A 27,063-nucleotide genomic window follows, 5' to 3' on the forward strand; every position below is an offset into this window, starting at 1 on the left:
GGAGGCTGAGAGCTGAAGAATGCGGTTCAAAGGCAGCCCAGGGCAATATCTCCAATTAAGCACCAGAAAAACCAAAAGTGGAGCTGTGGCTCAGCTTTGAGGGGAAAAAAGGTCAGAGACAACACCCAGACCAGGCCCTGAGTTCAGGCTGCAGTACAGCCACCTCCCCACTGCCCCCCCCCCCGAATGTGGTGTCCTACAGCAAGATTTGGGGTACAACTATGCCTGTCGTGACCACTCTGAACATATACGGGGGAAGGGGGCTCAGGTCAGCTTGGCAGAGCTGAGCCTGCTCCAGCAGCTGCAGCTCAAGTCCTGGCCTGCCTGTTGCACACTCAGCTGCCTGCAGTGTCAACTGGCCCTTCACTGTGTGCTTACAAAAACAGCACTGACCACTCAGGAGAGCTGGGGGTGTCTCAGCGGGCCGGCCCTAGCTTTTCAGGCAGCACAGGGCCACAGTGAATGGACATGGGAAACCGATGGATATGGGTGCAGCCCCTGGCACAGTGAGTGCCAGCGCTCCTGGCTCTGGTCATTCCCAGCCCCCACATGGCCTTGCATGAGAGCTTGGAGTGGGGAGGTGAACAGGAAGGCAGAGGCTAGGGGGCAGCAGGAACGGGGAGCCCCAGGGAAGCTGTTGAGCACATCCAAGCCAGACCAAGGGGTGCAGAGACAGCACAGCTGGTGAAAGTGGGGGTGATGGGGAGCCTGTCTGCCTGTGGTGGGTCAGGGACTATTGTTGTGAGGCCCACAGGCCCCGAGAGGCAAGGACGCCGAGCTCTCAAGCCCACTGTCTCTGGGGATGCTGCCCCTCCCCTGGAACCCTGTGGATGACAAGAATGTGAAGGACTAACCTGTGGCCCAGGAAGGGAGTTTGTTTCTCCTTCCCGCCTCATTTCTGGACGTGTGTAAGACTATCCAGCCCGTCCCTTCTTTTCCTAACACCACCAAGGAAAGCTTAGCTGGAGGGGCAGGGACAGAAACTCTCCCCACTGGAGTTGGGAAGCCACAAACTCGGGGACTCTTATCCCCAGCATCTGCCTGAACACTCAGCCTCGAATGGAGGAGAATCCTGTAGGAGCTAGGGAGACAAAAAGTGGGTTCTGGCTAAGGGGAACCCCTCCTTTGCCCCAGCCTCATCACGGTCTGGGCCTGTTTCCAGATTTGGCAGAACCAGTCATAGCTGACCAAGCAGCTGGGGACAAAGCTGTGCTGGCCTCTTCCTGTGGGAAGAGACCCAAGGAATACAGGAAAAAGAACCTCACCCCATTCAACCTCAAGGCCAAGTGCCCCAAATTGCTGTGAACGAACCCCAAGACTAGGTCACTGCCAGTGTCCAAGTGGTGGAGGCAGGCTGGCTCAGCTCTGCCCAGGAACAGGGAGGATCCAGTGCTCTGCCTGTGCACTTGGGGCAGCCAGGAAGCTCAGCGCCCTGAGCTGGGGAGCTGCCAGGACAGGCCTGACTGGGCCTGTAGTGCCAGGGCGCAGCGGCCAGCGGGAGTGCCCTCTGCACATCTGCGCCCCACGGGCCAGGCCGGGGAGGAAGCGGCTCCTGGCTCTTCTCTGTTGAGGTCTCTCGGAACCAAGTCACCCAAGCAAGCAGACCTGGCGAGCATGGCAGCTGCTCCGCAGTCGTACCCGGGGCCGCAGGGAGAAAGGAGGCCGTCCGGCGCCACATGTGCATTGGGTAAGGTAGATCTTTATTCAGTTCTGACCGGCGCAGGAACCCCCCCCCCCCCCCCCCCGTCACAGGCACCACCACAGTCACCTTGAGGCACTGGGAACCAGCACGTTTACAAGCAGTGCTTCCTGAAGTGAACTGGTATACAGAAGGTGCCAACTTCCCAACTCCAGGGAACACCAACCAGGCAGCAATGCCAGCAATCGTCATGACAACAGGTAGACTGAGCCCGAAGCACTTCGTCAGGCAAGCATGCAAACCTCGGGACATAAAGACTAGGCTGGAGTTTCTCCAGACACGCGGAGGGTCAGGTGTGCAGCCCACGCTATGGACAGGTAAAATACTAGGAGACGAGGGAGGCCACTCAGACACTTCCCCGACGCCTCTGCCTTACAGTGGAATCCTGGGTGCTTCTAACCTAGCTAAAGCACTACCATTACATGGACATTCTTAAGGAATAAACGAAACCCGTGATACTTTGTTAACTCAGTGTATTTATAAAAGGAAAAGCTCTCTATCAAAATACACTTCACTGGGAAAAATAAATAAGAATGGACAAATGGATCTACACAAAGCGAGCTTTAACTTGGGTAGATTTCGGTGCAGGACAGTCTAGGACAGGACTTTGCCCTTACTCCCCCAGAGCCGTTCAACCTCCAGGTTAAGAATTTGCAAATCATTTTAACTAAGACTTTATTATGCTGTTATTTCTCATTCCACATCATCTTCGGCCAGGCTCTGAGCACTTACAATTCTCTAGAAAAAAAGAAGAAAGAATTTTAATTTTCAAGTATCAAAAGCCAGGATTCTGAGTTCAACATAAAATGTACTTTGTATTCTAAGAACCAAACTTTTCTGAAGTTATCAACAGACACTTAAGAAAATGATGTCAGCCCACGACAGAGCTCAATAAAGGAAGCGCAGGGGTCTTCAACTCCACCATATACCAGTCAACTTTATAACAGGTACCCAACCACACAAACAGCAATTAGCACCCTCACCACTCCAGGCTGCAAACCACTACAGAAAGGGACACTGTGGTGTGAAATTTGTGTATGAAAAACATTTCCAAGTAACAGACTGAGGTCCTTTTGTGCCTGGGCTGACTTTGAACCTTGATCCTCAGGTCTCAGCCTCCTGAGCAGCTAGGATTACAGAGAGGGAGTTAAGCTTCATTTTGTACCTACACATTGTGACAGATCCACCCTTAGGTCCAAATTCCAAAAGAACAACATCTAGTCTGTCTAGCACAGGCTGTGCAGGCCTTGGGTTTCATCCCCAGTTCTGTGAAAACTCCCTTCACTGCTCACAATCTTTCACACCCATGTTGGCCTTAAACTTCAACCCCTAACCTCTAAAGCCATTAAGTTTTCAGGCGAAGCCACTTTACTGAGCTGGACACATATTTTACAAATGATCCACACAGTAAAAACACTAAGAAACAAACCACTTTAAGATGGGCGCTGGTGGCGCACACCTGTAATCCTAACTATTCAGGAGGCTGAGATCTCAGGATCGAGGTTCAAGGCCAGCCATGGCTCAAGGGGTAGGATGGTAGCCTTGAGCTGAAGAGCTAGCGCCCATGACCAGATAAAATAAAAAGAAAGTCAATTCAAGGATGACTTGTTCGGCTCCTGTGGCCAGCTGGACATGTTCCGAGCCCTTACCTGACTAATGGTGGGAAGCTTGGTCAGAAGCATCTGGAACACTGGAGGCGGCAGAGTCTGCTGTAACACCTGCAGCAGCTGCTGTGGCTGCCCACACACGGCAATGGCGTTGGTCAGATGGTCCACACCCTTCTCATACTCACCTGTAAGGAGTGCAGTCACATGTAACCTCAAGCCTGAGCCTTTGTCAAACACCCACAGGAAAAACGATGCACCATGGACTTGCTCCCAGCAACAAGTCACCCTCCATGCACCAATACATGGGCAACGAAGGGGCAGACACCCACCTATATTACTAGTATTCTTTTTTGGAAGAGCAAAGGGGACTAAATCCAATGCTCACGCATTCCAGGTAAGCACTCTACCAGTCAGCCATTTCTACCAGTCCACCAATCAGTTGGTTTCACTGTTGAGACAGCCACCCATGTGATTCTCCTGCTTTAGCTGTCAAGTAGGTGGCACGACAATTACATACCAAGCTCAATTACATAAACACATACATGTGTGTGAAGGAGGCCTAAGCCTGTCCCTTGGCTTTTCCACTCAAGGTTGATGTTGAGCCATGCCTATAATCTGGCTTTTTACTGGTTAATGAACGAAGTGGTGCTCTGGCTCAAGTGGATAGAGCAGTACCAGCCTTGAGCTGAAGAGACCAAGAACACACCAAGGCCTAGAGTTCAAGGCCCAGAATGGATCTCCCCACCCTCACCCTAGGCTGGCTTCAAACACGGATTCTCCGATTTGGAGCTCTTGAATGGCAGGGTGAAGTTGTGAGCCACCCACCAGCCCGGCTGGTTCTAGATTACCTTGAGCCAGTAACTCCTCACCAAGCTGTATTTCCTCAAGGAAGAACTTCTGAACAGCTTCAGCATCTTTAAGATCAGGTAACTGGAAACAGAATATATAGAAATTGAGATCAACACAGATCTCAATATGGGATAGAACCCATATACAGGAAGCCAGAAAAACTAAAGACGACACAATTAGCTACTTGAAAAACAAACAAACCCCTTAAATTTAGTATATCCATAAAAATGAAAGAGGGCTGTGGCCTAGTGGTAGAGTGCTTACCAGGCATTCACGAAGCCCTGGGTTTGATTCCTCAGTACCATATACATAGAAAAAACCCAAAAGTGGTGCTGTGACTCAAGTGGTAGAGCACTAGCCTTGAGAAAACTCAAGGACAGTGCCCAGGCCCTGAGTTCAAGCCCCAGAACAAAAAAAAAAGAAAAAAAAAAAAAGAAAAGAAATACACACATACATAGTAATCAAATTGCTATTTCAATAGTTCTTAGAAATAATTTCAATTATGTGTTGGCCCCAAGGCTTGAACTCAGCCCGGACACTGTGCTGAGCTGTTTTTGCTCAAGGTTAGTACTCTTACCACTTACTTGCACCTTAGCTCCTCTTCTGGCTTTTTGGTGGTTAACTGTAGAAAAGAATCTCATGAACTTTCCTGCTTGGCTGACCTTTAACTACAACTCACATCTCTGCTTCCTGAATAGCTAGGATGACAGGTGTGAGCCACCAGTGTCTAGTCTTAGAAAGCTCTGCTCAAACATTAAGAAACACAAGGGATACAAGTATCTACACTAATCAAATATTTCAACCTTATGTTATCTTTTAAGAATGCCATTATAGATTAAGAAACTGCAACATGCTGATTCAATATTATTTTATCTCAACTTTCATGGATACTTAATTACACTTTCAAACAGCAGGACACATGCCATTGTTTTTATCTGTGCTACACCTATAAAACTGTGTTGAAATGAGTCATTTCTCTGCCCTGCTTCACACTTTTTTTTTTGGGGGGGGGGGGCGGTCGGGCGGGCGTACACCCACCAGCCCCGCAGCTATCTTGGAGCCTCAAGCTCAAGCTTAGCTCCATCACAGCGTGGTCCACCACTTCAGCCACACCTTCATTTACACAGCCTACTCTTTGAACTTTAAATTACATGGTATACATTGCGTCCAAGATACACGAAAATCAGTTTCTCAAAGTCAAGGCATTGTTCACTGACCATCTCAGTATACAAGAAGACTCTAATGGCATTTTAACACTAAAAATACATGCTGACAGAGCTGTTTCTGCATGACTGTACTTCCTTCCCCCTTATCAAATAAAGAAGCTTCAGAACCATGCCCCAGTGAAAGTAGGCTGGACAAGCTAGAATAGCACCAGGTGTTCTTTAGGGTTTCCCTTTATCACCACATCTGGCCACTCAAATCTGTGGATAAGACTGTTTCACGGGGCTGGGAGTGTGGCCTAGTGGTAGAGTGCTTGTCTAGCATGCATGAAGACCAGGGTTCAATTTCTCGGTACCACATACATAGAAAGGCCGGAAGTGATGCTGGCTCAAGCCTTAAGAAAGCCCAAGGACCCTGCTCAGGCCCTGAGTTCAGTCCCTAGGACTAGTGTGCGCATGGGCACACACAGGCACACAGACTGTTTCAAAGTAACGAAACAACATTTATTGCTTCAAATTTTTTTTTGCTTTAACCCCAATTTAAGAGATCCATTAGTGATCTACCAGCCCACACCCTAGAAACCCAGAAAATAAATCTGCATGAGACTACAGAAGCACAGGCTGCTGGTCATGAATGTAACCTTGGCTGTTAGGGAGGACTATGGTTCCAGGACAGCCAGAGAAAAAGCTTGAAGACCCCTCCCCCCCACTCCATCTCCACCAGCACACACAGGTGTAGTGATGCTCAGCTCTCACCATGACCCAGAGACGGAAGTGGGAAGACTGCAGCTCTAGACCAGCCCAGACACAATCCATCAAATCCCAATCTCAACCAAGAAAGGCAGCAGGCACAGCTGTGCTGATATTCCAGCGACAGCTGCCATGGTCCAGGTTAGGCAGGGCAAAAGTTGAGACTGCTTCTAAAAAACTAAAGCAGCAAAAGGGGCTGGAGAGTGTGGCACAGGCAGCTCACACCTATAATCCTAACTGCTCCAGAGGATGAGATCTGAGGACCACAACTCAAAGCCAGCCCGGGGAAGGAAAATTCACAAGACTCTTGGGGCGGGGGGAGGCCAGAGGTGTGACTCAGGTAGAGTGTTGGCCAACAAGTTTAAAAGCTCTGAGCTCGAATCTCAGTACTCAAAGTTGGGAATGTGAGAAGCAGCAGGGGCTTAATCACATGCTACAGAAGGACATCAGGTAGATAAACCCATGCAGGCATGTAAAATACAGAACATGGCATCCATGCAAAGAAAAAATGGGCTGGGAGCACGGCCTAGTTGTAGAGTGCTCGCCTAGGCATGTGCAAGCCCTGGTTCGATTCTCAGGTACCACATAGACAGAAAAACCGGAAGTGGTGCTGTGGCTCAAGTGGTAGAACACTAACTTCGAGAAAGCTCAAGGACAGGGTCTAGACCCTGAGTTCAAGCCCTAGGACTGGCCAAAAAATAAAAAGGGGGGAGGAGGAAGTTTACGTGAAAGATAAAATTGGTCACAGCAGGCAGAATTTCACCTAGTGGGTAGGAAATGAGCAGCAGAGGTGGAACCAGGAAGGTTAAATAAATGGACAAGCATTACACTGTCAGCTGAGTACACTTCCCCCTTATGGGGAAACAAGTCCCAGAATAACACACAGAAAAGCAGCATCCAATAGCAAAGAGCCTTCTCAAAACATATCTCAAAATACATACAGATTTTTGGACATTATCTCTGTGATAAAAAAGCAGACTAAACATTACCTTGGAAAGCCCAGCTCTCTCCTTTGCAAGCTTCTGTTTCTTTCTTCCTATAAGAAATGTTATATTTTTATTTAGCCACAATGAAAACAAGAATCAAAAGTCTAACTGGTGTGGCCTGGGAATGCCAGCCATCTCCTCAGGGTCTGCCAGAGCCCTGGGTCTAGTTCTAGTCCCAGTGAGCTTGGGCAGTGGCGTTTCTGGGCGAGGGCATTCTCCTGGTCTCTGGGTCACCACATCTAGCAATGCACAGTGCTCCAGCAGCAACACCAGCACCCTTTCCTACCCACCCAGGATATGGGACAGAGAGAATTAGGCCACTGCCATCAAGGTTTATTTCTGACATGTAACACATTCTAAAATGGAAGATCTGTATTTGAAGAAGTTATACCATTATGGTCTTAATTAACTATTGCTGGGAATGGAAAAAAGCCTACCATCTTTGAGTTCTTTTGTTTCTGGTATGAAATCATGCAATACACTAACTCCAAGGAAACAGACATTTACAACTCTAGCTACTGAAGGTGGTAGTACCTGTCTGCAATCTCAGGACTTGACTTGGGGGGCCCAAGGCAGCCAGAGCTGTATGTTTCAAAGACAACACATCTGCCTAGCAAACCCAAGCAGAGGGAGTTCAAGCCCTAGAATGGAAGGAAAGGAGGGGGAGGAGATCAAACAAGCAAAAGTTCTTGGTCAGCTCTCTTCAAATCAATCCATGGAATTGGCCGTACCATTTCTTCAGAAACCTGCTCTAAAGATAGTAACTCCTTAAAGGAACTCCACAGGACAGCTGTGAGGAGTTTGGCAGATACAAAGCTAATCATATTCCACTCTACGAGAACATAAGCATTTAGAATGAGACGGTTCTTAGATAAAAGTATAATTCTATTCTCAATCTGTTTTAAGTTTTGGCCCACTCAAGGCAGAAAATCACTTACTTAACCCTCTTCAGTAAGTCACAAGAGTAACAATCAGTAAGGGAGTGGCAGTTCAAACCCAAGCAGTCCAACTTCTAAGTAATGACTCACCTCTACTCAACAGAGCAACAGATCCATTATGACAAAAGGCATTTCAGAAGGAGCAGAAGCCAGGAGCCATGGCTCATGCTTACCGTCCTAGCTACTCAGGAAGATCCTGGTCCAAGGCCACTCTGAGCAAAAAGTTCTAAAGACCTCATTTCATGTAGCTATTCTAACTAAGCACAAGCAAACAGTCCGTAGAACTCTCCACCCCACCCAGCTCCACAGAAAAAGCTTGAGCCTGACAGCTCAGTTACAATGAATGAGAAATGTAAAAGCACAGGAGTCCAGGACAGCACAGGCAACTATTGAGACTTGGCTCAAGTTGCAGAGTATGGTCTGACCTCCAAGCATGAAGCTACAAGTTCAAGCCCTAGTACTGCCAAAGGGGGGAAGGGGAAAAGAAATAAACAAGTAGTGTGCAACAAACAATGAAATAGAGGCCAGGATTGTGGCCTAGTGGTAGAGTGCCTGCCTAGCATACTCAAAGCCTTGGCTCAATCCCTAGATATACAGAAAAAGCCAGGGTGATGCTGCAACTCAGTGGCAGAACACTAGTCTTGAGAAAAACAAAGGACAGTGCTCAGGCCCTGAGTTCAAGCCCCAGGACTGGCAAAAATAATGAAATAAAGTCTGTTAAGCCAGAACTTAGGGGAAGAGTGACGTTAATTACAGAAACAGTTTCTAGCTGTACTCAAATACAGGTCTTACATCTATATTTGTTTATATTTCAGAGTCTACTTGGCCCAAGCTGACTTAAAATTCCTCCAACCTAGGCCGGGAGTTTGGCCTCCTGGTAGAGTGCTTGCCTAGCATGCACAAAGACCTGGGCTCAATTCCTCCGTACCACAGTACCACATACCAAAAAAAAAAAAAAAAAAAAAGCCGGAAGTGGTGCTGAGGCTCAAGTGGTAGAGCTCTAACCTTGAGAAAGTCCAAGGACAGTGCTCAGGCCCTGAGTTCAAGCCCAGGACTGGCAAAATAAAATAAAATAAAATTCATCCAACCTCCAGATCTTGGGGACTTTTATGATTATAGGCGTGGGCTACCACATCCAGCTTCCATTTTTTAAAAAAATTAGGAGTGGAGGAGTGTGTGACTAATGCAGAATACATTTGATTGATAGGTACTGAATTTTAAGTTCCCCTAGTTGCCTTTTATTTTTAGCAAAAAAGGTTAAAATTATGAAACTTTCTGTTTTGTACCACAAATTGTATGTGATAAAAGGAAAAGACAGTAACAGACTGAAAAATAAAAAAAGTGAAAAGCCACACAACCTCAGGCTTAACCCAGCACTGGCTGATCTTGGTACCAAAAGCTGTGAAAATCAAACAAGTTAAAACAGGTATGTCCACCTTAAGAAAAATACATGTAAAACATAACTTACAATCACCTCCAAACCAATCACTGCGACAGCATGTGTTGGAACATTTCCTTAGTGCACTTCTAAGTGACATACCGTTTTACATTACTGTGTGTATGAAATGAATATAACATGGTATGTCACTCAGAAGCACATTTCTAAATGTACCTGCGGTGCACACTGTAATTTAGAAGTGAAGGTTCATTTATCAGTAAAGGTGGAGCATGTGATTCAGTGGTAGAGTGCTTGACGTGCTCAAGGTTCAATACGTAGCAACATCATGACATTGGATGATGTGCTAACAAAATTCAAAAAAGATGGAACCTAGACCTGAGCCTCAACCTCTTCAAGTCTCTTTTTCCTTTCCATGATTTACTTGCTAGCAAAAACCAAAAAACCCCCAGGCAACTAAAATGTCACTTATTTCCTTGTCAAACTACAGCGTGGAGTAGCTTGCCACTAACTGCACTCGTTGGGTCACTATTTAAACTAGGGAAGAGGCCGGAATTGAAAATGCACTTCCTCCAGGCTCCCGGGCTGGGAATGTGGCCGGGTGGCAGGCAGAGCGCCTGCCTGGCGTGCATGAAGCCCCGGGATGGACTTCTCGGTTCCACGTAAACCGAGGAAGCCACGAGGGGCGCTGTGGGCGAGAGGAGCCCAGGAGCAGCGCGCAGGCCTCGAGTTCAAGCCCCGGGGCCGGGAAAAGGAAAACCACACAGGTCGGGGGGGCGCACCGAGGCCTCGCCCGGAGAGCGGCCGGCTCCACGTGGCCGCCATCGCCGCGGCGGCCGCCCCCCCCCACCGGGCGACAGTCCCCGCAGAGGTGTCGCAGGCATGAAATAGGGCTGGGCCACGGGGCGGCGCAGCCCTTTGGACTGCCCTGCGCGTCGTCTGGCATTCACTCGTATCCTGGAGGCCCTGGAGCGGCCGCCAGGAGGGTTTAAGAATGCGGGGCGGCGGGCGCGGCCCGGGCGCGCGGCCCCGCCATGGCCGCCGGCCCCCCCGCGCGGCGCCGCGCGGCGGCCCCGCCCGGGGACCCCGGGACCCCGGGACCCCGGCCACCCCGGCCGGGCCTACTCACGCTCGCGAAGCCTGTTCTTGAAGTTGGGGTCGCTCCGCCTCTTGCGGTCGAAGTAGATGCAGTAGCCGATGAAGAGGGCGCCGCACACGCCCGCGGCGATGGCGCTGTTGCGGCCCACCATCTTCCCAGACTGCGGCGTGCGCCGGCCGCGGCGGGCTACGGGGCGGTTGGCCGCGAGCCTTCACAGCGCGCGGGCCGCACGCAGCCGACGGCCGCCCGCCAGGACGCGGAAAGGCCGAGCGCGGGCACTTCCGGCGCCCGCGGACCCCGAGGTGTCTGCGGCGGTGCCTGCGCCGCGGCCGCCCCCCTCCCCGCCCCGAGCGCGGATGCGCCTGCGCGGGAGACCACGTGTCCGCCGCCCTGGCGCGGAGGGCGCTGGGAGGGTGGGGCAGGGCGCATGCGCCGTGGGCGCCTTTCGCCTTTTCCCCCGCCGCCTCGGCTCGGGGTGAGGCCCAGGAGCACCGCGGCGCCCCGGCCGAGTGCCGGCGTGACCGGCACCGCGTAGCTCGGGTTGGAGGAGGCCGTGGGGGGGCCCGGGGGAAGGGTCTAAAGGTAAGTTTTAAAAGGCCCAGGCGTCCCCACGTGTTCTTCCCCCAGCGTTGTTCACTCCACCCTCTTGTAATCTCAGGGACGTCCTTGGATCTGCCTTGATGTCCTCAGTTCCCCCAGCTCTGGACCAAGCATGGAGACCAGTAGGGTCAAGTCTGATCAAAGTCACTGATGCCTCATCCGCTGAGCCCAAGGGAAAAACTGCATTTCCCTCCCTTTTCCTCCCTACTATATCCACACGTATGCATGCAACTACATAAACGTGTGCACATTTCCTTGCTTGACATGGATCTATGTAACTTGAAATCTGAGTTCCAGGGATTACACGTTTTCCCTGAGAATATTTTTCAAATTAAAAAAAAACAAAAGCAATCCGCCTTATATGAAACTCACCAAGGTCATCAATACATTCATCAGTTTGGGATTTGTTTATTCCCCCGTGTGAGTAGTGGGCTCAAACTCAGCACCTGAGTTCAGTCACTAGCTTTTCTGGTTTAAGGCTGGTGCTTTATCATACCACTTGAGCTTTTTGGTAGTTCACTGGAGATAAGCATCTTTTCTGACCAGGCTGACATTGAACTGAAATCCTTACAGGTGTAAGCTATCATCCAGCTTTATTTTCTTTAGTTTACTTATTCTTTAGTTTAATCCAAACACTAGCATTCTTGAGATAAAAGATTCTGTATATTCACCCCGGGCCACTACTACCATCAGTAGTAACTCAGAGCTCATAGCAATAATGGTAAAAACCCTCGAAGAAGTATTGTAATGTGAATAAACGAGCAATGTGAAACCTTCACATTTTACATACACTAAACCATAAAAAATGGACACAGACATGCTATTGGAAATATAAACTACATAGACATAAAAACCTATGACTCTATAGACATCATGTTTTATGTCATAAATTAATATGTATCTATGATATACAAACCCTTAGCCTAATTTTGATTGTTCTAAAAACTAAGTGCCAGTGATTATATATGGAGATACCCTTCTTGAATATTCATTAAACATGTCATTTGAAATATGATGTAAAAATCAATATTAATAAATTCTTTAATAAAAAAAAGTGGACACAATCCACAGATCTGTCAACACAATACTCCCAAGAAGCTGCTTCATCATGACTTCTGTTTCTTTGGTTTCTTCATTCGTATGCTTTTCTTCTGCCCTTTCTTCTTCTTGAGAACAGCTTTTTCTCCAACAAATACACGTTTAGATTGCCTTGCATGTGTGGAATCAAAGTGGTGAAGTCCCTGCTTAGGTTTACTGACATTCTTCAAACCTGCATTTGAATTTTGTTGTCTTAATTTTTCCTTATTAACAGATCTCATGACTCTGAGTTTTCTTCCCATTAGTTCAGAATTATTTAATTTCAGAGCAAGATGAACAGCATCTGTATTCTATAAAAAAAGGGAAAGAAAATGACACACCAATGTCTACCAGGAAATACTATCCAGACAGAAAAGTAACATTTGGACTCATACAGGATCTTAAGAGCTTGCAGATGGGACCCCTCTGCTTTTCCAAGCCTCAGGCATCGCCACAGCCCCCAAATTTCCCTAGAATCCTTCAATGTTCAGATTACATGGGATCACATGGGCTCCCTTGCTGCTCAAGGCTTCAACCAACTGAGGAATCAAGAGATAGACTGAAGGCCCAGCAATCTTATTCAGTGAAATTATAGGGGACAACTCTGCAGCTGTAGAAACAGACACGTACGTACTTGAGGCTTTTAGGACCTGAACAGAGAAACATCTCCATGTCATAGTAAAATGGTAATCAACAGTGCAGAACAAAGAACACTCAAAGCTTCAAAAAGAAAACCACCAAATTACTTGCAAAAGTAAAGTCATCAGGTCAACCACAGGCTTTCAGGAGAAACTCTAAAGACCAGGAGAGCATGGACCAACGATTTCCAAGCAAACAGTTGCCACCCAAAATGACAATATCAAGCAGTGGTCCTTCAAGTGAAGACCTTGCATGACAAGCCCAGACTAAAGCAATTCATGACCATTACGGAAGCACTGCAGAAAATACTACTACCAAAGACAGAGATGGCAACTGTGTGAAGTTTCTTTTCTGCAAGTGGTCAGTTACTCAGAGACTTGGTCCCGCTAACATCTCACATCTAACATGGTACTGAACCTTGTCAACAGGAAGAAATGAGTATTTTTTGGCTGAGTGCAACCACAGCAACACTAATCTGAGGTGAAGGCTGTTCAGGGAGTTTGAAGTTGTGATGGACGGGTCTCTGAAGGCTCACCCAGCAGGGTCCCCTCCCTGCAGCCAAAGGCCCTTGACAACCACAATCTCCCATACCTCAAAAAGCACATAGCCAAACCCCTTGCCGACTCCTGTGACTGGGTCTCTCACGATCCTCACGGCAACAACACTCCCGCAGTCCACAAAGTGCTCCTCCAGTGCAGGTTCTTCCACCTCTGAGAACAAATTCATCAAGTGTTAGGCTCCGAGCCAGATGACACAGCCTCATGATCATGACACAGCATGTCCTAAAGCGAGGGACTCAATTCAGGGGCTTATGCATGCCAGGAAAGTGCTTGCCACTGAGAAATATCCCAGCCCCTTCTCCAATACTGAACAGCAAAACTTTTTGCTTCAACTTACTATAAGGAAGATTCCCCACAAAGACTGATCTTTTGTCTCTCTGAAATACAAAAGAGTGTTAATACCATGGTGAAATTACATGCATGCATGCATGTATACACGTGCTCATGCACACACATGCTCTCATGCACACGCACATACACATGAATAACAGGAGAGTAAAACAGGCTTCATTAGGGAGGGGTAACAGCAGGAAGGGTGAATGGACAATGTGAATGAAGGTGAGCATGGTTGAACTGCTTTATATGCCTATGTGAAAACAGGATGATGAAACCACACTAGGAAGGAAAGAGGTATAATGGGGAGAAGGTACAAGGGGTGAGGACAATAGAGTATATTGTATGCATGTATGCAAATGTCACAATGAATACTCTAAGAAAAATCCTAAAAGAAAAAAATTACCCATTGGACCAGAAAATAGTTGCCATCCTACTCCAGCCCCATCCCATACCCCATCTGATGGCCCATCCACCTCCCGATTTAATCACGTGTCGACCTCCTGCTTCCTGTCTACCCTCTGAACAGTGAGTGTACCCCCAGAGAGGGCTTTGTTCACAGCTCAAGAAAGGTTTGCTCTGGCTAGGTGCTGGTGGCTCATGCCTGTAATCCAAGGTAGTCCTGAGGCTGAGATCTAAGTACTGAGGTTCAATTGGCCTAGGCAGAGAGATCCACGAGATTCCATTTAACCAAAAACCTGGAAATGGCGGTATGGTTCAAGTGGTAGAGCACAGCCACGAGCAAAAGATCACACAACTGTCTGTCTGGCCTGGTGCCTGTCTCCACAGGTGCTATAAATCAAGATGATGCCCACAGAGGAGCTACTCAGAAGTGTCCACTGAGCAAACATTTCCTTAACCCTGATCCCTATGAAAAGGTTAATGCGCCCCTCAGCCTAACTTTGTATAACCCGTCAGTCATCAGTCGTCTGTGTGTGGGAAGGGGGTCTTGTGTCTTTCTCGGCAACACCTCTGTGACCCCACAGATAAAGTGAAGGCTCTTCCTCCACTCACACCACTGGCAAATCTCAGAAGTAATTCTCTCCAAGGCTCTAAGCTAAATTCTTCAAAACAAGCACCACTTACAGATGAAGTCTCGGATGCACGATCAACTCGAATACGAAACCCTTCTGCAATCTGGGCCCCATTTCTGTATGATGAATAAAGGAAAGATGGCGCACATGATCACAACAATGCTTGCTGTAAAGTGAAGCCACAGAACCAAGTTCCCCACCGATAGATACATCACGCTGTTCCCACGCAGTGCACGATTACCTTTTCAGCGCCTGCGCAGCAGCGTTCTCCTCTTTAAACACAACGTAAGCGTTCATGCTTTTCTGATCAGGATGAACTTTACGTCTACAGAAACAACAAAGACTGTGAAAGTCTGGTGGCCTCAGCCACAAGAACACATCGAATTTGTTTTCTTGGCACATATGACAAGATTCCAATAAAGATCCAGTAATTAAACAAGAAGCAGATTACAGAGTGAGAACCCCACGCCTACACTCTTCAGGGAGCCAGCCACATGAGAACAGACGCCCACATGCACCACCCCTAAGAACAACCAACACAGGACTACAAATTCCCTCCTAACTGCAGCTCTGTATCTCACTGTCAGATAAACACTCACACAGAAAAGTACAGAGAGTGAGCAGTGGGCCGAGGCTCTGGCAGCCACCAGCCCGGGGAAGGCTCTCTGTGGTCCAGGCCAGACACTCTTTCTTCAAAGATATGCCCCGCCCCAGGTTTCCAGGACTCCTCCCCTTCCCAGCAGTGCGGTTCTACCTGCGCATCTATTACTATCCACCAAGCCTTGGCCTTGTCTGGACCATGGTGAGGTATGCCTTTGGAATACTGGTTCATTTCAGGACTCAGACTTAATCAGTGCCTTGCAGTCTGAAGACATTTTACAGTGTGGGCGTGGATGGCTGCAGAACAGCAGAGCAGTTCACCATGCAAATTGGAAGCTGGCTCCCAATGTCTAATCAGAAGCAGACTTGGCCCTTTCGTCAGGACCATAGACAGGGCTGGCTGTTCTTTCACGGGGAAGCATGTTGTGACTAGATTTCACTCCTGATGACTGGAGTGTGTGCTCCAAACCCATTGACTCAACCCCGCATTCAGGAGGCAGACTGCAAGCCAGTCAGTCATTAGTTTGAGGCCAGCCTGGATTCAGAGCGAAACACTGTCTTAGAATAACTAAAGAGGAACCCAAGAGCTCCAGCCTTAAGCTAAGAAAGTCAAGAGGGTGAGGCTGTGATTTCAGCCTCAGTACAGGCAGCCTCCCCAATCCCACCCGATGTGGTGAGACTAATATGAAAATGTACATAAGGCTGAAGGGAAATGAGAAACAGATCCTGCGTAGAGAAAGGGAAGCAAGGGCGCGCAAACTTTCGTAGCAGCGCGTAGCAAAAAGGGAATTTCCTGAGAATTGAACTGCCAGTCACACTACCTGCATGGCCCCCAAACTATCCAAAAGAAAACTGAAAGTGGCAATAGGCCAGCTGTAAGCTGTAGCGATCTGGCCAGCAGTGGCAGTCTGTGGCACCTTGAATTTACAAAAACATGCTACGTCAACAGCAACAATGAGGCACCTCTGCGAGCTGAGGAAATATGGCATTAATAGTCTGAAGAAAATCTCCAAAAACTTGTTAGGACTGTTCTTAACATTTCTCAAAGCATTCTTCCCAGTAAAGTATCCTACAGTAATTTCTGTGACTCTACCATTTATAATTTAAGGTCTGATGATAAACATATGACAAATCTACATCCCATTACACATGCAAGTCAAACAAACTACATCACCCAAGTACAGTAATCTGTAAAGTAGTAAGAAAGGGTACCAATTTTTAATTCAAAAGAAGGAATTTAAGACAATATATTTCCTTTATATACTTACTTTATTGCGGCCAACTTTTTGGATAGAGTTCCCTCTGCTGGAATCTTTGAGGAAAAAAAAAAAGAATTAAGTAAATAAAACTGAATTAGTTGTATTTTCATTCTATTCTTTTCTTTTTGGTGCTAAGGATTAAAACTAGGGCCTCATGCATTCTGCCACTGAACCATGCCCCAGCCTCATAAACTAAATGCAGACACACATATTTTGTTTGAGATAGGGATCACTAGATGCAAATTAGGTGTTCTCCCATCTTACTAACACTAAGAAGTCAGATCTGACTAACACAACATTTTAATATTAGCACCTTTTAAGGATTGGGGAAGGAAACATACCAGAGAGCGAAATCGTACAGATTCTATTTGTCCATACTCTTTAAAAAATGACTTCAGCTTCTAAAATGAAAACACACATACATACATACGTACATACACACATACATATATATACTGGCTACTTAACTTTCAGAACATCACATAAAAAGAATGATGTAAAACTCTTTTCCTACTGCTAGCTTTTTTTTTTTTTTTTTTTTAATTCAGTCACTAGGGCTTGACCTCTGGGCCTGGGCCCTGTCCCTAAGCTCTTCAGCTCAAGGCTACCACCTCCTACCCCCTGAACCACAGTGCCACTGAGTAAACAGCCCCCAGGCACAGAGTTCAAGCCCCAAAATTAATAAAAAGAAAAAAAAAGTACAAATTAAATGTTAGGAGTCCAACGGGTAATAAAGAGAAAAGCCAGGACATTTCTTGTAACGTTTATTTTTTAAGTGAGTAGAATATAAATTATCCTTCAAAAGATGGGAAAGATTTTGACCCAAGGATGGCTCACAGTTATTACCATATGAACACAGAAAGCAAAAGGTTATATGTGTACTTCTGTGAACGCACATAGTGTAAGATACTTACAATGCATTTGTTTTATACAACAGAGACTAGGTTAGAGCACCCTGTCACGTGTGGAGGAAAAAACAGTGCCTGCAGGTGGGACATTCTGTTCTAAAAACATACAACGCTGAACTCACACCACAAAGAAACCACAACTCACCTTCTTATTGCATGTAACAGGCAGATTCCCAACAAACACAGTCCTCTCGTTCTTCAACCTCTCTTCTTCTTGGTTGACTTGAATTTTCTTCCTCTGACTTACACCAAGGCTCTGATCTACATCATCAAGTACTTTTCTACCTACTACTTTACCTCTAGACTGAGCTTTCTTTTTCTGTGCTTTGTTCTGGCGAGTTTCTTCTTCTAAGTCAGCATTGGCTAGTGCGCTTTCCCTAATTTTTAATGCCAAAAAAAAACACAAAAACCATCAACAATAAAATTAAAAGCAAGCCATGAAAAGTAGCACTTCACAAAGCACAGTTCTGTTTTTCTTTATGACTTCTGCCTTTCCTAGTTATAAAACTACCACCCACAAGGGTACAGGGGTCTACCGCAGTACATTATCTAAAAGATGGCCACTGAAGTGGGATGGCTTGAGTATTTGAGGACTCTCTGTGTCAGAGCCTAATTTCATCCTCTGCTGTAGAATCAGGACCCTGCACCATGACCTTGACACCAAAAAAAGTTTATGCGCCTGCCGTAAACTTACTTCCTTATAAACAAAACTGGTCGAGAAAAAAAAAAAAAACAAAAAACCCTAACAGGCTCTGTATTTACGAAGTTCTGAATTATTTAAGGGCGCTGACAGGTCAATCCTGAAAGGGCAAAGGCAGTGTCAAGCGTCGAGAGCACAAGGGAGGTGACTCCTGGGCCCTAGGAACAGGAAACAAGCTGACAAGCACGTGAGGGAGAAAGGGGGCCCCCGGGGGCCGTCATAAAATGATCGGCGGCTCCTCCCAAGGGCTCGCCGGGTTCTGGGGCAATGGAAACCGTGCGAGTTCCTCGCCGGGGAGTCGTGGCGCACGCACGGACCTCCACGTTCCGCCGGGGCCTCCCACATCCCCTTAGAGCGCAGCTCACCGACCTGTCGGCCACGGTCCGGTCGGCCTCGGCGGCTCTCTTCCGCTTGGCCTTGGGGGTCGGCGGGGCGGGGGTCCGCGGTGCCGGGCGCGGCGTCCCGGCCGGGCCTCCGTCTTCCTCGCGGGCGCCTCCCCTGGAGGTTTCCTTTCAGAGTGACGGGTGAGATCTCCGCTCCGGACCCCCGGGCCTCCCCGGCCGCCGGCCCCTCCCGAGACTCACCTGGGGCGCCGGCACGAAGGCGGGGCGCGCGGGGCGCGCGGCGGCCGCGGCGCCGAAGAGCGCGGCCAGGCGCCCCCCGCCGGCCCCCGCCGCGCGCGCGCCCCGCCGCAGGCTCCCGGCCACCTGGCCCACCACGTAGTCCCCCGCCGCCGGCCGCGCGCCGTCCGGGCCCCGTCTGGAAGGACATGCCCGCCGCTCAGCCGCCGCCGCCCGCCCGCCCGCCGGCCCGGCCCGCGCACCCCGAGCCCCGGCACCCCGCGCCGCACTCACCCAGCCTCCGGGCTCCGCTTCCTCTTCCGCCGCATTCCAGCCGGCGAGGCCATGCTCGGTGCAGACCGGGGACACACACTTCCGTGTCCCGGGCACTTCCGCCGCAGGCCACGCCCCGGCGCCGCAGGCCACGCCCCTTCCTGCCCGCCGCCGCCGCCGCCGGGGCCGGGGAGGATGCCGGTCCCTCTCCGTGGGCAGCGAGGGTCGCCCCGACCCCCCACGCCCTGGATATTGGCCGACTTGGCCTTTAGGTCATACACCTCCCTCGAGCCCCAGGCTTGCTCGGCAGTCCTCCCCAGCCAGGACGGCCCGGGGACGGCAGGCCAGGCACAGGGCTCGTGCTGGAACTCAGTTCTCAGGAGCATCCAAGCGGGCGGCACCCTAAGCAACTCGGTGAAGCCCTTTCTGGAAACAGTGGGGCTGGCTTTGATGGCTGCTCATTTTCCACGTTGGTAGTCTATTTCAAAACCCTGTCCACGAATTTAGCTCAGTCTTTATCCTTTAATTGGGGTGGGGGGAATGTCGCCTAACCCCATCTCTTGTCTACCTGCCACTGCAACAACGATGTTCCATCTGACATGCTGCAGGCTTCTCCTTTGGGCCCTCTGGACTGGTCCATGACACTTCAGCTTGCATGTCTTGGCTGGTGACTCCCTTATCTGTCCATGCCCTCAGTCACAGCATCCCTGTGTTCTGTGCTGCCCTGCTTAAGCTCTTCTTCATTATGTAGGTTAGCAATCCATTTGACATTTTCTCATACTTCCACCATGAAACCATTTCTCTGGAGGACAGCATCCCCCCCCAACACACACACACACACAGAGGCCACTTGAGCCAATCAACATTTGTTATGTTGTTGCTGGTGCCTTCAAGATGAGTTTCTCCAATTTGTTTAGCCTTTGCACCACGATCCTCAGATCTCACCCTCATGAACAGCTAGGGCAAGAGCTACTGACATGCAGTGGATTTCATAAGTTCTAGCCACCTAGACAGATCATTCCATATTAACAAGAAAATCCCACTCTAACAATAGTTGCTACTTTGATAGTAAACTAATGTAATTTAGTTTGGATGAGGAGTAAAATTAGGTGACATTCTAGTACTGTAATGAATTCCCAGATCCTTTAGAGCAAGAACGTCCTCAAGGACAGTAATTCTAGCACAACTCCAGTCATTCTATGGAGCATGGTTTCAGTTACATATTATTAAAAGTCTGGTGTTCAGCTAAAACTGAAAAACAACAGAGAGGTAATTAAAGTTTACACAGCCTCTCCTCCCCCCTGCCCCCAGTCCTGGGGCTTGAACTCAGTGCCTAAGCACTATCCTTGGACTTTCTCAAGACTAGAGCTCTACCACTTAAGCCACAGCACCACTTCTGGGTTTTTCTATGTATGTGGTAGCTAGGAATTGAACCCGGTCTTTGTGCGTGCTAGGCAAGCAGTCTACCACTAGCCACACTCCCAGCTCCCTAGACAGGTTATTAATAACAATCCACAAGGCTTCCTGAAGTTTGATTTTGCCAGTAATGGGCTTGAACACAGGGCTTCAAGTGCTTATTGTTAATTTATTACTTGTGGCTTTTGTTCTGTTACCTGAGCCACGATTCCATCCCTGCTTTTTGCTCATTAATTATATAGTCTCATGGACTTTTCTGCCAGGGCTGACTTCAAACCCCAATCCTGGGGCTGGGAAGGTGGCTTGGTGGTAGAGTGCTTGCCTAGCATGCACAAAGCCCTGGGTTCGATTCTTCAGTGCCACATAAACAAAAGGCCAGACATGGTACTGCGAATCAAGTGGTAGAGTGCTGGCCCTGCGCAGAGAGGCTCAGGGACAGTGGCCAGGCCCTGACTGGCAAGTAAAGAAATAAAAACGAAATCACTGGAGACTTTAAAACAAACAAAGCCTGGTATGGTAGCACTGGTCTGTAACCTCGGGGTCCTGAAGACCGGGAGCAATAAGACTTGGGTTCCATGCCAGCCTAGGAAACATAACCACTTTCCTGTCAAGAAAAATGCTTTACTTTGGACAAGTCTCTTAAGTCATAACAAAACCATCTGCAGGCTCAAGTATAATATATGCAAGTTTTCGAGCTTTCAAAAGGCCTAAAACACCTACTTACATGGTTAATGGACTTTTCTTTAGGCTTGCTAAGGGCGGAACCCGGTGTAGCTCATGCACATACACACATGTATATGTGTTTACACACACACACACACACACACGTTCTAGTTATCGCATAAAGAAATAAACTAAAATTACTTCATCTTTTAGAAACAAAAATCAAGGATTCACAAACTATGGCATTTTATTTCAGAGCCTTTGCTTACATTTGTACAATATATTACATAATTCTTCATGTTTGCAGATCCTAATATATACTTTATAGCTTTTATTCTATAAGCTTTTTCTTCAACATTTTGCTGTCAACAAATCTTTACAGTCCTGTACACATCTGAATAACTTGAAACCATTTTCAACAAAATTAGTTACTGTAAGCACACACTACAAGACTGAAAATGCTTTTCTTAGAAAAGTTGAATGTAAAGGAGTAAGGATTCTGACGTTAGCGTCTACAACAAAACGTTTCGAGATTCTCACATGTCGTACTGCCAGAAACAAAGAAAACATGCCAGCCCCATTCAAAAAAAGCACACAGAACTACAAGTAAAACAGTAAAACAGTCTGTACAATAAAGGACTGTGTATTAACAGTGCCAGGTATTAAATAGCTTCAATGAACATATCCGCAATATACAAATGTCTTACAAAGGTGAGGAATTAAATACAAGTGCCAAACAGAACAGAGATTGAGTCATACAACATAAAGTCAACACAAGTGAAAACAATCTCCTGTTCATATTGGATTTTATACAAGGCATTTAAATTTATAGACCTACTTCCCCAATTAGCTATTTATACTTAAAATAACCACCATCGCTGTGAGACAGGTCATATTATCAACCTTCAGCCACACCAATAGAGTTTGTTCCTGAAGTCTTTTTGTTGTAAGCTCATAATAAAATAAGCAATACAAATGAATTATCTGTATTTAAGGGAAAAGAAACATTTACAAGAAAACACAAAAATATAACTGTTATAATTCATTATGAATAAATATACACTTTGAACTGGCTATAATCTTTATACATTGTTTAAGATTTAATACAGTTTATTAGCCATTTTCTTTTTTCACACAATGTATTATATCAAAATTAAAAAAAAATACTGATTTATAGAAAAATGGCAAAGTACAGTAGTTCCGTTCCAATTAAAGGGGCGTGAAAAGCCACTGCAAAGACCTTTTAGCCTAATTCAAACCTGTAAACATGTGCAGTCTATGTTTTTTTAAAGAGAATCTTTAATATTTGGTTACCAGGATTGATGTCTAATATCCTGTTAACTGCAGGTTTTGAATTTATTACATGTGCTTGACTTATACAATTAGAGCCACCATATGGTGACTTGCTTTAAAAAACAATTTGCTTGTACAAATGAAAATAGGTTCATATTTTTTCATAAATAAATGGAAAAATATCAAATGTTCCAGCTTTAACAAAATACAAGGGAATACATATACAGTCAGGTATCTTAACAGGTTCTGCCCCCACCCTTACTCTGCTTACTGCATTGTCTCTACAGGCAGTGAAAAGCCTCCATTGACCACAGTGGAAGGCCCCCAAGTTACCAGACACACAACTCCCAGACAAGTTGGAAACAATTATTGCTTGAGGAAAAGCAGTTCATTGTACTTTTTCTTCATAAAAAAGTGCACTTAAGTGCCAAGTCAGCTTTTCAAGAAACATTTTTTAAAATAGAAAATAGTGCTTGTCTGATTTTTTGTGCCACTGTGCAGTATAAAAAGGACGTGGCCCCCAACAGCCATTAAGTGCAAAGTGCTCTAGCAAATCCTGCTGTCACCTGCACTCAACTGACATTCCATTCTGTGACGCACTGGACATGGATGGTTCCGCTAACGTCAACATCACTGCCGCCGTTATGGAACTGGAGGAGGGGGAGGAGGAGGAGGAGGAGGATGTGGCAGCACCTGAGGAAAGGAGACCAAGCCATGCATTTAGAAAGCATGCCTAACAATGGAAAAAAGAAAAGCACTTCACATTTTCATGTACTCTCCAAAATCATTTAGCTTGGAAATAACATTTTCCCCCCTTTTTTGGTGATGCTGGGATTTGAACTTTCCAAGCTTTGCATCCTTTTGGTTTCTTTTCCTTTTTTTTTTTGGTCGGTTGTGGGACTTAAACTCTGGGCCCTGTGCATCAGTCCTAAGCTCTTCAGCTCAAGGCTACCACCTTACCCCTTGAGCCACACCGCCACTTCCTTCTTTTCCTTTTGAGACACGGTCTCATATGGCAGCTCAACCTGACTCCCAACTCAAGAGTCTCCTGCCAGTGCCCCCAGAATGCATAGCCATAAATTGTTAAAAGCAGTAAAAAAAAAAAAAAAAAAAGGAGAGCTACTATATCTCACTATATCTCAGACTGCTAGACAATGCCAAACTACAAAAGTGGGCCAGAGATGAATCTCGCATGGATCAAAGAGGAGGAATAAGGCTGCAAGCATGACTCAGTGGCAAAGTGCTTGCTTAGTTGCTCTGTGGCCTGAGTTCTGTCCCCACCACTGCCAAAAGAAGAGAAAGGGGAAAACTATATCCTGTCTGTAAGATGTATTTTAAATACAGCCTTTGTTTTCTTCAATAAATACTACAGGAGTTGTGACATCAAACAGGAGAAGTCTTCATTTATCCCCTAATTATTCTTGTTTTCTGCCACTGGGAGTTTTCTTATGAATTTAAAGGTGAAAGAATGGGGAGGCTCAGCTGATGACTCATGTCTGTAATCTAGCTACAAAGAAAGGAGACTGGAATCTAGAAGGTCACATTTGGAGGTCAACCAAGGCAGAAAAGTTCACTAGATTCCATCTCCAAAATAACCACCAAAAAGTAGGGCTGTACCCATGGCTCAGTCGTAGAGTGCTCACAGTGAGTAAGAAAGCTGAACAAGTGCAAGTCCCAGTACTGGCACCAAATAAATGCTTTAAAGAACAACTGCAAATATTTATTGAAACAAATCAAACTTTTACTTCACAGGGCAGTTCTCTACAGGAAAGGAGCCTCTGCCTCAAAGTGGACATTCTCCTGTTAGGAACAGCACGTACCCACGAGAACATGCACATCCAGTGGGGCTGTATTTGGAGATCAATAATAACGAAGAACTGAGACAGAACTGGTGTCCATAGAAAAAAGTAAGGACATGGCAAGAAGGTGGCCGTCTATAAACAAACATAATTGGCTTTCAGAGAAAGACCTGCTGGCATCTTAGCTTGGGGACTTTTAGCCTCAGAAATGTGAGAAAGTAAGAGTTCTATTGCTTTAAGTCATTAAGTCTATAGGACAGCCCTTTCTCTAAGACTTTACTGTATTTTCTCCAGTCACTCAGGTCTCTCTTAAAATGCCTAATTGTAATCTAAAGTAACCTGTTCAGTAGAGAAAAGGAAATTGCTTTATTCTCTTGGTGCAAATGTCAACTAGTACATCCAATAGGGAAAATAACATGAAGATTCTACAACAGAGTGGATACAAAAGGATGGGAGATCAACATATACAGAGAACTTGTATCTGCTTCGTTTGCCATAACTAAGGTACAGAGCCACCCTAAGTGCCTACCAACAGAGGAATGCTAGCAAAAAAGTATATCCAGGAAGTGGGGCTGTTAGCCTTGAGCAGAAGAGCTCAGGGACAGTACCCAGATCTAGAGCTCAAGCCCCACAACCAACCCCCCCCCCAAAAAAAAAGTAGCCAGACTCGCCGGCGTACATCTGTAAACATATCTACTCAAGAGGGTGAAATCTGAGGATCGAGGTTCAAAGCCAGCCTGGGCACTAAAGTCAGTGAGACTCTTAGCTCCAATTAATTGCTACATAACTGGAAATGGCTCTGTGGCTTCAGGGGCAGGGGCTGAAGAATTCAGGGATAGCGCCCAGGCCCAGAGTTCAAGCCCCCACGACCATACAACAGCAGCAGCAGCAACAACAAAAAGTATAGCCACAACAGGATGAAATCCAGTCTTTAATAGCAATGCACATAGACCAGAGATCATAATTTTTCCCTCCAGTCCTAGGGCTTGAACTCAGGCCTAGGCTCTGTCCTTGAACATTTTTGCTCAAAGCTAGAGCCCTGTCACTGAGCCACAGTGCCACTTGTGGTTTTTTCTGTGTATGTGATACTGAGGACTCAAACCCAGGGCTTTGTGCATGCTAGGCAAACAGTACACTAGGCCGAGAGATCCCAATGTCAAGTGAACTAAGGCAGGCACCACATGATCTCATCTGTGGTTAAAATCTCATGGAAGTAAAAAGTAGGACAATGATTGCCAGAGGATGAAGAGGGGAAGGAAGGAGGTCACAGGGCAGATCAGGAGGGCATTACAGTATTGGTCACAAAGGACAACATTCTATCACAACACAAAACAGCTCAAAAAGATTTGCATTTTTTTTTTTTTTTTCTGGTGCTGGTCATGGGGCTCAAGCTCAGGTCCAGGGAAGTATCTCTGAGCTCTTTTTACTTGGTGCCAGCCCTCTATCACTTAAGCCACAGTTTCACTTCCAGGCTTTTGGGAATTAAATGGATCCCTCAATCTCCTGACTGGCTGGGTTATAAGGCACGAGTTACCAGTGCCTAGCTACTGAATGAAAAAGTGATAAATGTTGGAGGATGACAACATAGGCCTCAAGTTTGGGATATCATCCTATGCTCCATTAGAGGTAGAAGAATATGTGTTAATTAAATGTCTGTTAATCAAAAATAAAAGTAACCTATCCAGTTACTGCCTTAACATGCCTCAATTTGCTAGATAGTGCTTTCCACTGTTATTACGTAGTCAAACTTTTAGGTGCTTCATGATTTGAAATAATCTGTGTAGCCGGGTGCAGCGGCTCACGCCTGTCATCCCAGCTACTCAGGAGACTGAGATCTGAGGATCAAGGTTCAAAGCCAGCCCGAGCACTAAAAACCATGAGACTCTCCAACTAGCCTCTTAAAAAACCGGAAGTGGTGGGCCAGGAGTTTGGCCCAGTGGTAGAGTGCTTGCCTAGCATGCAAGAGACCCAGGTTCAATTCCTTGGTGCCATATACATAGAAAAAAGCCAGAAGTGGTGCTGAGGCTCAAGTGGTAGAGCTCTAGCCTTGAGAAAGTCCAAGGACAGTGCTCAGGCCCTGAGCTCAAGCCCAGGACTGGCAAAAATAAATAAAATAAATAAACAACTGGAAGTGGAGCTGTGGCTCCAGGGGTAGGACGGTAACCTTGAGCTGAAGAGCTCAGGGATAACACCCAGGCCCAGAGATCAAGCCCCACAACCAATAAGAAAAGAAAAAAGAAATATCTGTGTTACAGACTAAGAAAATAAAGAATAATAAAAGTTAGGTAAAGACAAACAGTAATGAACTGACTAATGCTAACAAAAAGGGAAAATGCTTACTTTCTCTCTCTTTCTTCTTTAAACGTTTCCTCCTCCGATCAATGGAAGCTACTTCAGATTTTAATGATAGGTAATGTTTTCTGATTTCTTGCAGTTTTTCTTGGAGAATTGTGATGCGTTCGGCACTTGTCATATTTTCCAGGTCCGCTGTCAATTTAAAAATTTCATTAATGATGTAGTTTGAAAAAAAAAAAAAACTAGTGCAAAAAAGGAAAAACTAAACATATGGTAAGGGTTGAGAAGCGACAGAGGTGGATGAAAGTGAAATCTCCGCCAGGTATAGCGATCGGCCCACGTCTGGAATCCTCGCTGCCAGGAGGCTGAAGCACAAGATCAAGGGGCGGGGCCGCATGATCTACACAGCAGTGACCATCTCAACACAGGCCCACTTCTGCGTGTTTCCCTCCCACACGGCCCGTCCTGTCCTGGAATCAGGCACGGAATACAGGTGCTGACTGAGCGTGCTCAGACTCCAAGACACTATGACCAAGGCCCAAATTCCTTAGTGTCTTCCTTCCTCCT

The 27,063-nt window shown here is 46.8% G+C and overlaps 3 protein-coding genes and 1 non-coding gene across 5 annotated transcripts in view; all 4 read right to left on the bottom strand.

Annotated features, from left to right (window-relative positions):
• Positions 1-2,155: 2,155 nt before the first annotated feature.
• Positions 2,156-10,832, bottom strand: Tomm20 (translocase of outer mitochondrial membrane 20). The gene is made up of 5 exons (XM_090318750.1): positions 10,518-10,832; positions 7,058-7,104; positions 4,155-4,236; positions 3,349-3,491; positions 2,156-2,437 (listed from the first exon to the last, which is right to left on the bottom strand). The coding sequence occupies exons 1-5, from the start codon at positions 10,636-10,638 to the stop codon at positions 2,393-2,395; spliced, it is 438 nt and encodes a 145-aa protein (XP_090174876.1). The 5' UTR covers positions 10,639-10,832; the 3' UTR covers positions 2,156-2,392.
• On the bottom strand, positions 10,258-10,388 carry LOC150045822 (small nucleolar RNA SNORA14). Its single transcript, XR_016532771.1, has one exon. It is a non-coding gene; the product is annotated as a small nucleolar RNA SNORA14 (small nucleolar RNA).
• A 1,272-nt stretch (positions 10,833-12,104) lies between the features above and the next one.
• Rbm34 (RNA binding motif protein 34) lies at positions 12,105-19,137 on the bottom strand. The gene is made up of 11 exons (XM_090318751.1): positions 19,052-19,137; positions 18,782-18,956; positions 18,567-18,706; positions 17,643-17,874; positions 16,931-16,990; positions 16,599-16,642; positions 14,972-15,055; positions 14,783-14,846; positions 13,701-13,740; positions 13,395-13,513; positions 12,105-12,475 (listed from the first exon to the last, which is right to left on the bottom strand). Exons 1-11 carry the CDS (start codon positions 19,102-19,104, stop codon positions 12,194-12,196), a joined length of 1,293 nt encoding a protein of 430 aa, XP_090174877.1. The 5' UTR covers positions 19,105-19,137; the 3' UTR covers positions 12,105-12,193.
• A 2,194-nt stretch (positions 19,138-21,331) lies between these two features.
• The window catches only part of Arid4b (AT-rich interaction domain 4B), a 107,651-nt gene continuing 101,919 nt past the window's right edge, over positions 21,332-27,063 (bottom strand). For both annotated transcript variants that reach the window (XM_090318757.1, XM_090318756.1), the window contains 2 exons: positions 26,542-26,688; positions 21,332-23,095 (listed from right to left, as the gene is read on the bottom strand). In XM_090318757.1, coding sequence (XP_090174883.1) covers positions 22,965-23,095; positions 26,542-26,688 — 278 coding nt within the window. In that variant the 3' untranslated portion in view covers positions 21,332-22,964. The remainder of the gene's footprint in view (positions 23,096-26,541; positions 26,689-27,063) is intronic.

The sequence above is a fragment of the Megascapheus bottae genome, chromosome 26 (assembly GCF_031878675.1).
Source record: "Megascapheus bottae isolate mThoBot1 chromosome 26, mThoBot2.hap1, whole genome shotgun sequence".
NCBI classification, from domain to species: domain Eukaryota; kingdom Metazoa; phylum Chordata; class Mammalia; order Rodentia; family Geomyidae; genus Megascapheus; species Megascapheus bottae.

Excerpts from the sequence above, each read along its gene's own strand:
- Tomm20 (XM_090318750.1), bottom strand. The coding sequence starts at position 10,638 with ATGGTGGGCCGCAACAGCGCCATCGCCGCGGGCGTGTGCGGCGCCCTC. Across the intron at positions 4,237-7,057 it reads AGAGAGCTGGGCTTTCCAAG|TTACCTGATCTTAAAGATGC; the intron begins GTAATGTTTAGT and ends TTCTGTTTCCAG. Across the intron at positions 3,492-4,154 it reads TGAGGAGTTACTGGCTCAAG|GTGAGTATGAGAAGGGTGTG; the intron begins GTAATCTAGAAC and ends CACTCCTTACAG.
- Rbm34 (XM_090318751.1), bottom strand. The coding sequence starts at position 19,104 with ATGGCCTCGCCGGCTGGAATGCGGCGGAAGAGGAAGCGGAGCCCGGAG. Across the intron at positions 14,847-14,971 it reads GCTGCGCAGGCGCTGAAAAG|AAATGGGGCCCAGATTGCAG; the intron begins GTAATCGTGCAC and ends TTCATCATACAG. Across the intron at positions 12,476-13,394 it reads TTGGCTATGTGCTTTTTGAG|AATACAGATGCTGTTCATCT; the intron begins GTATGGGAGATT and ends CTTTTTTTATAG.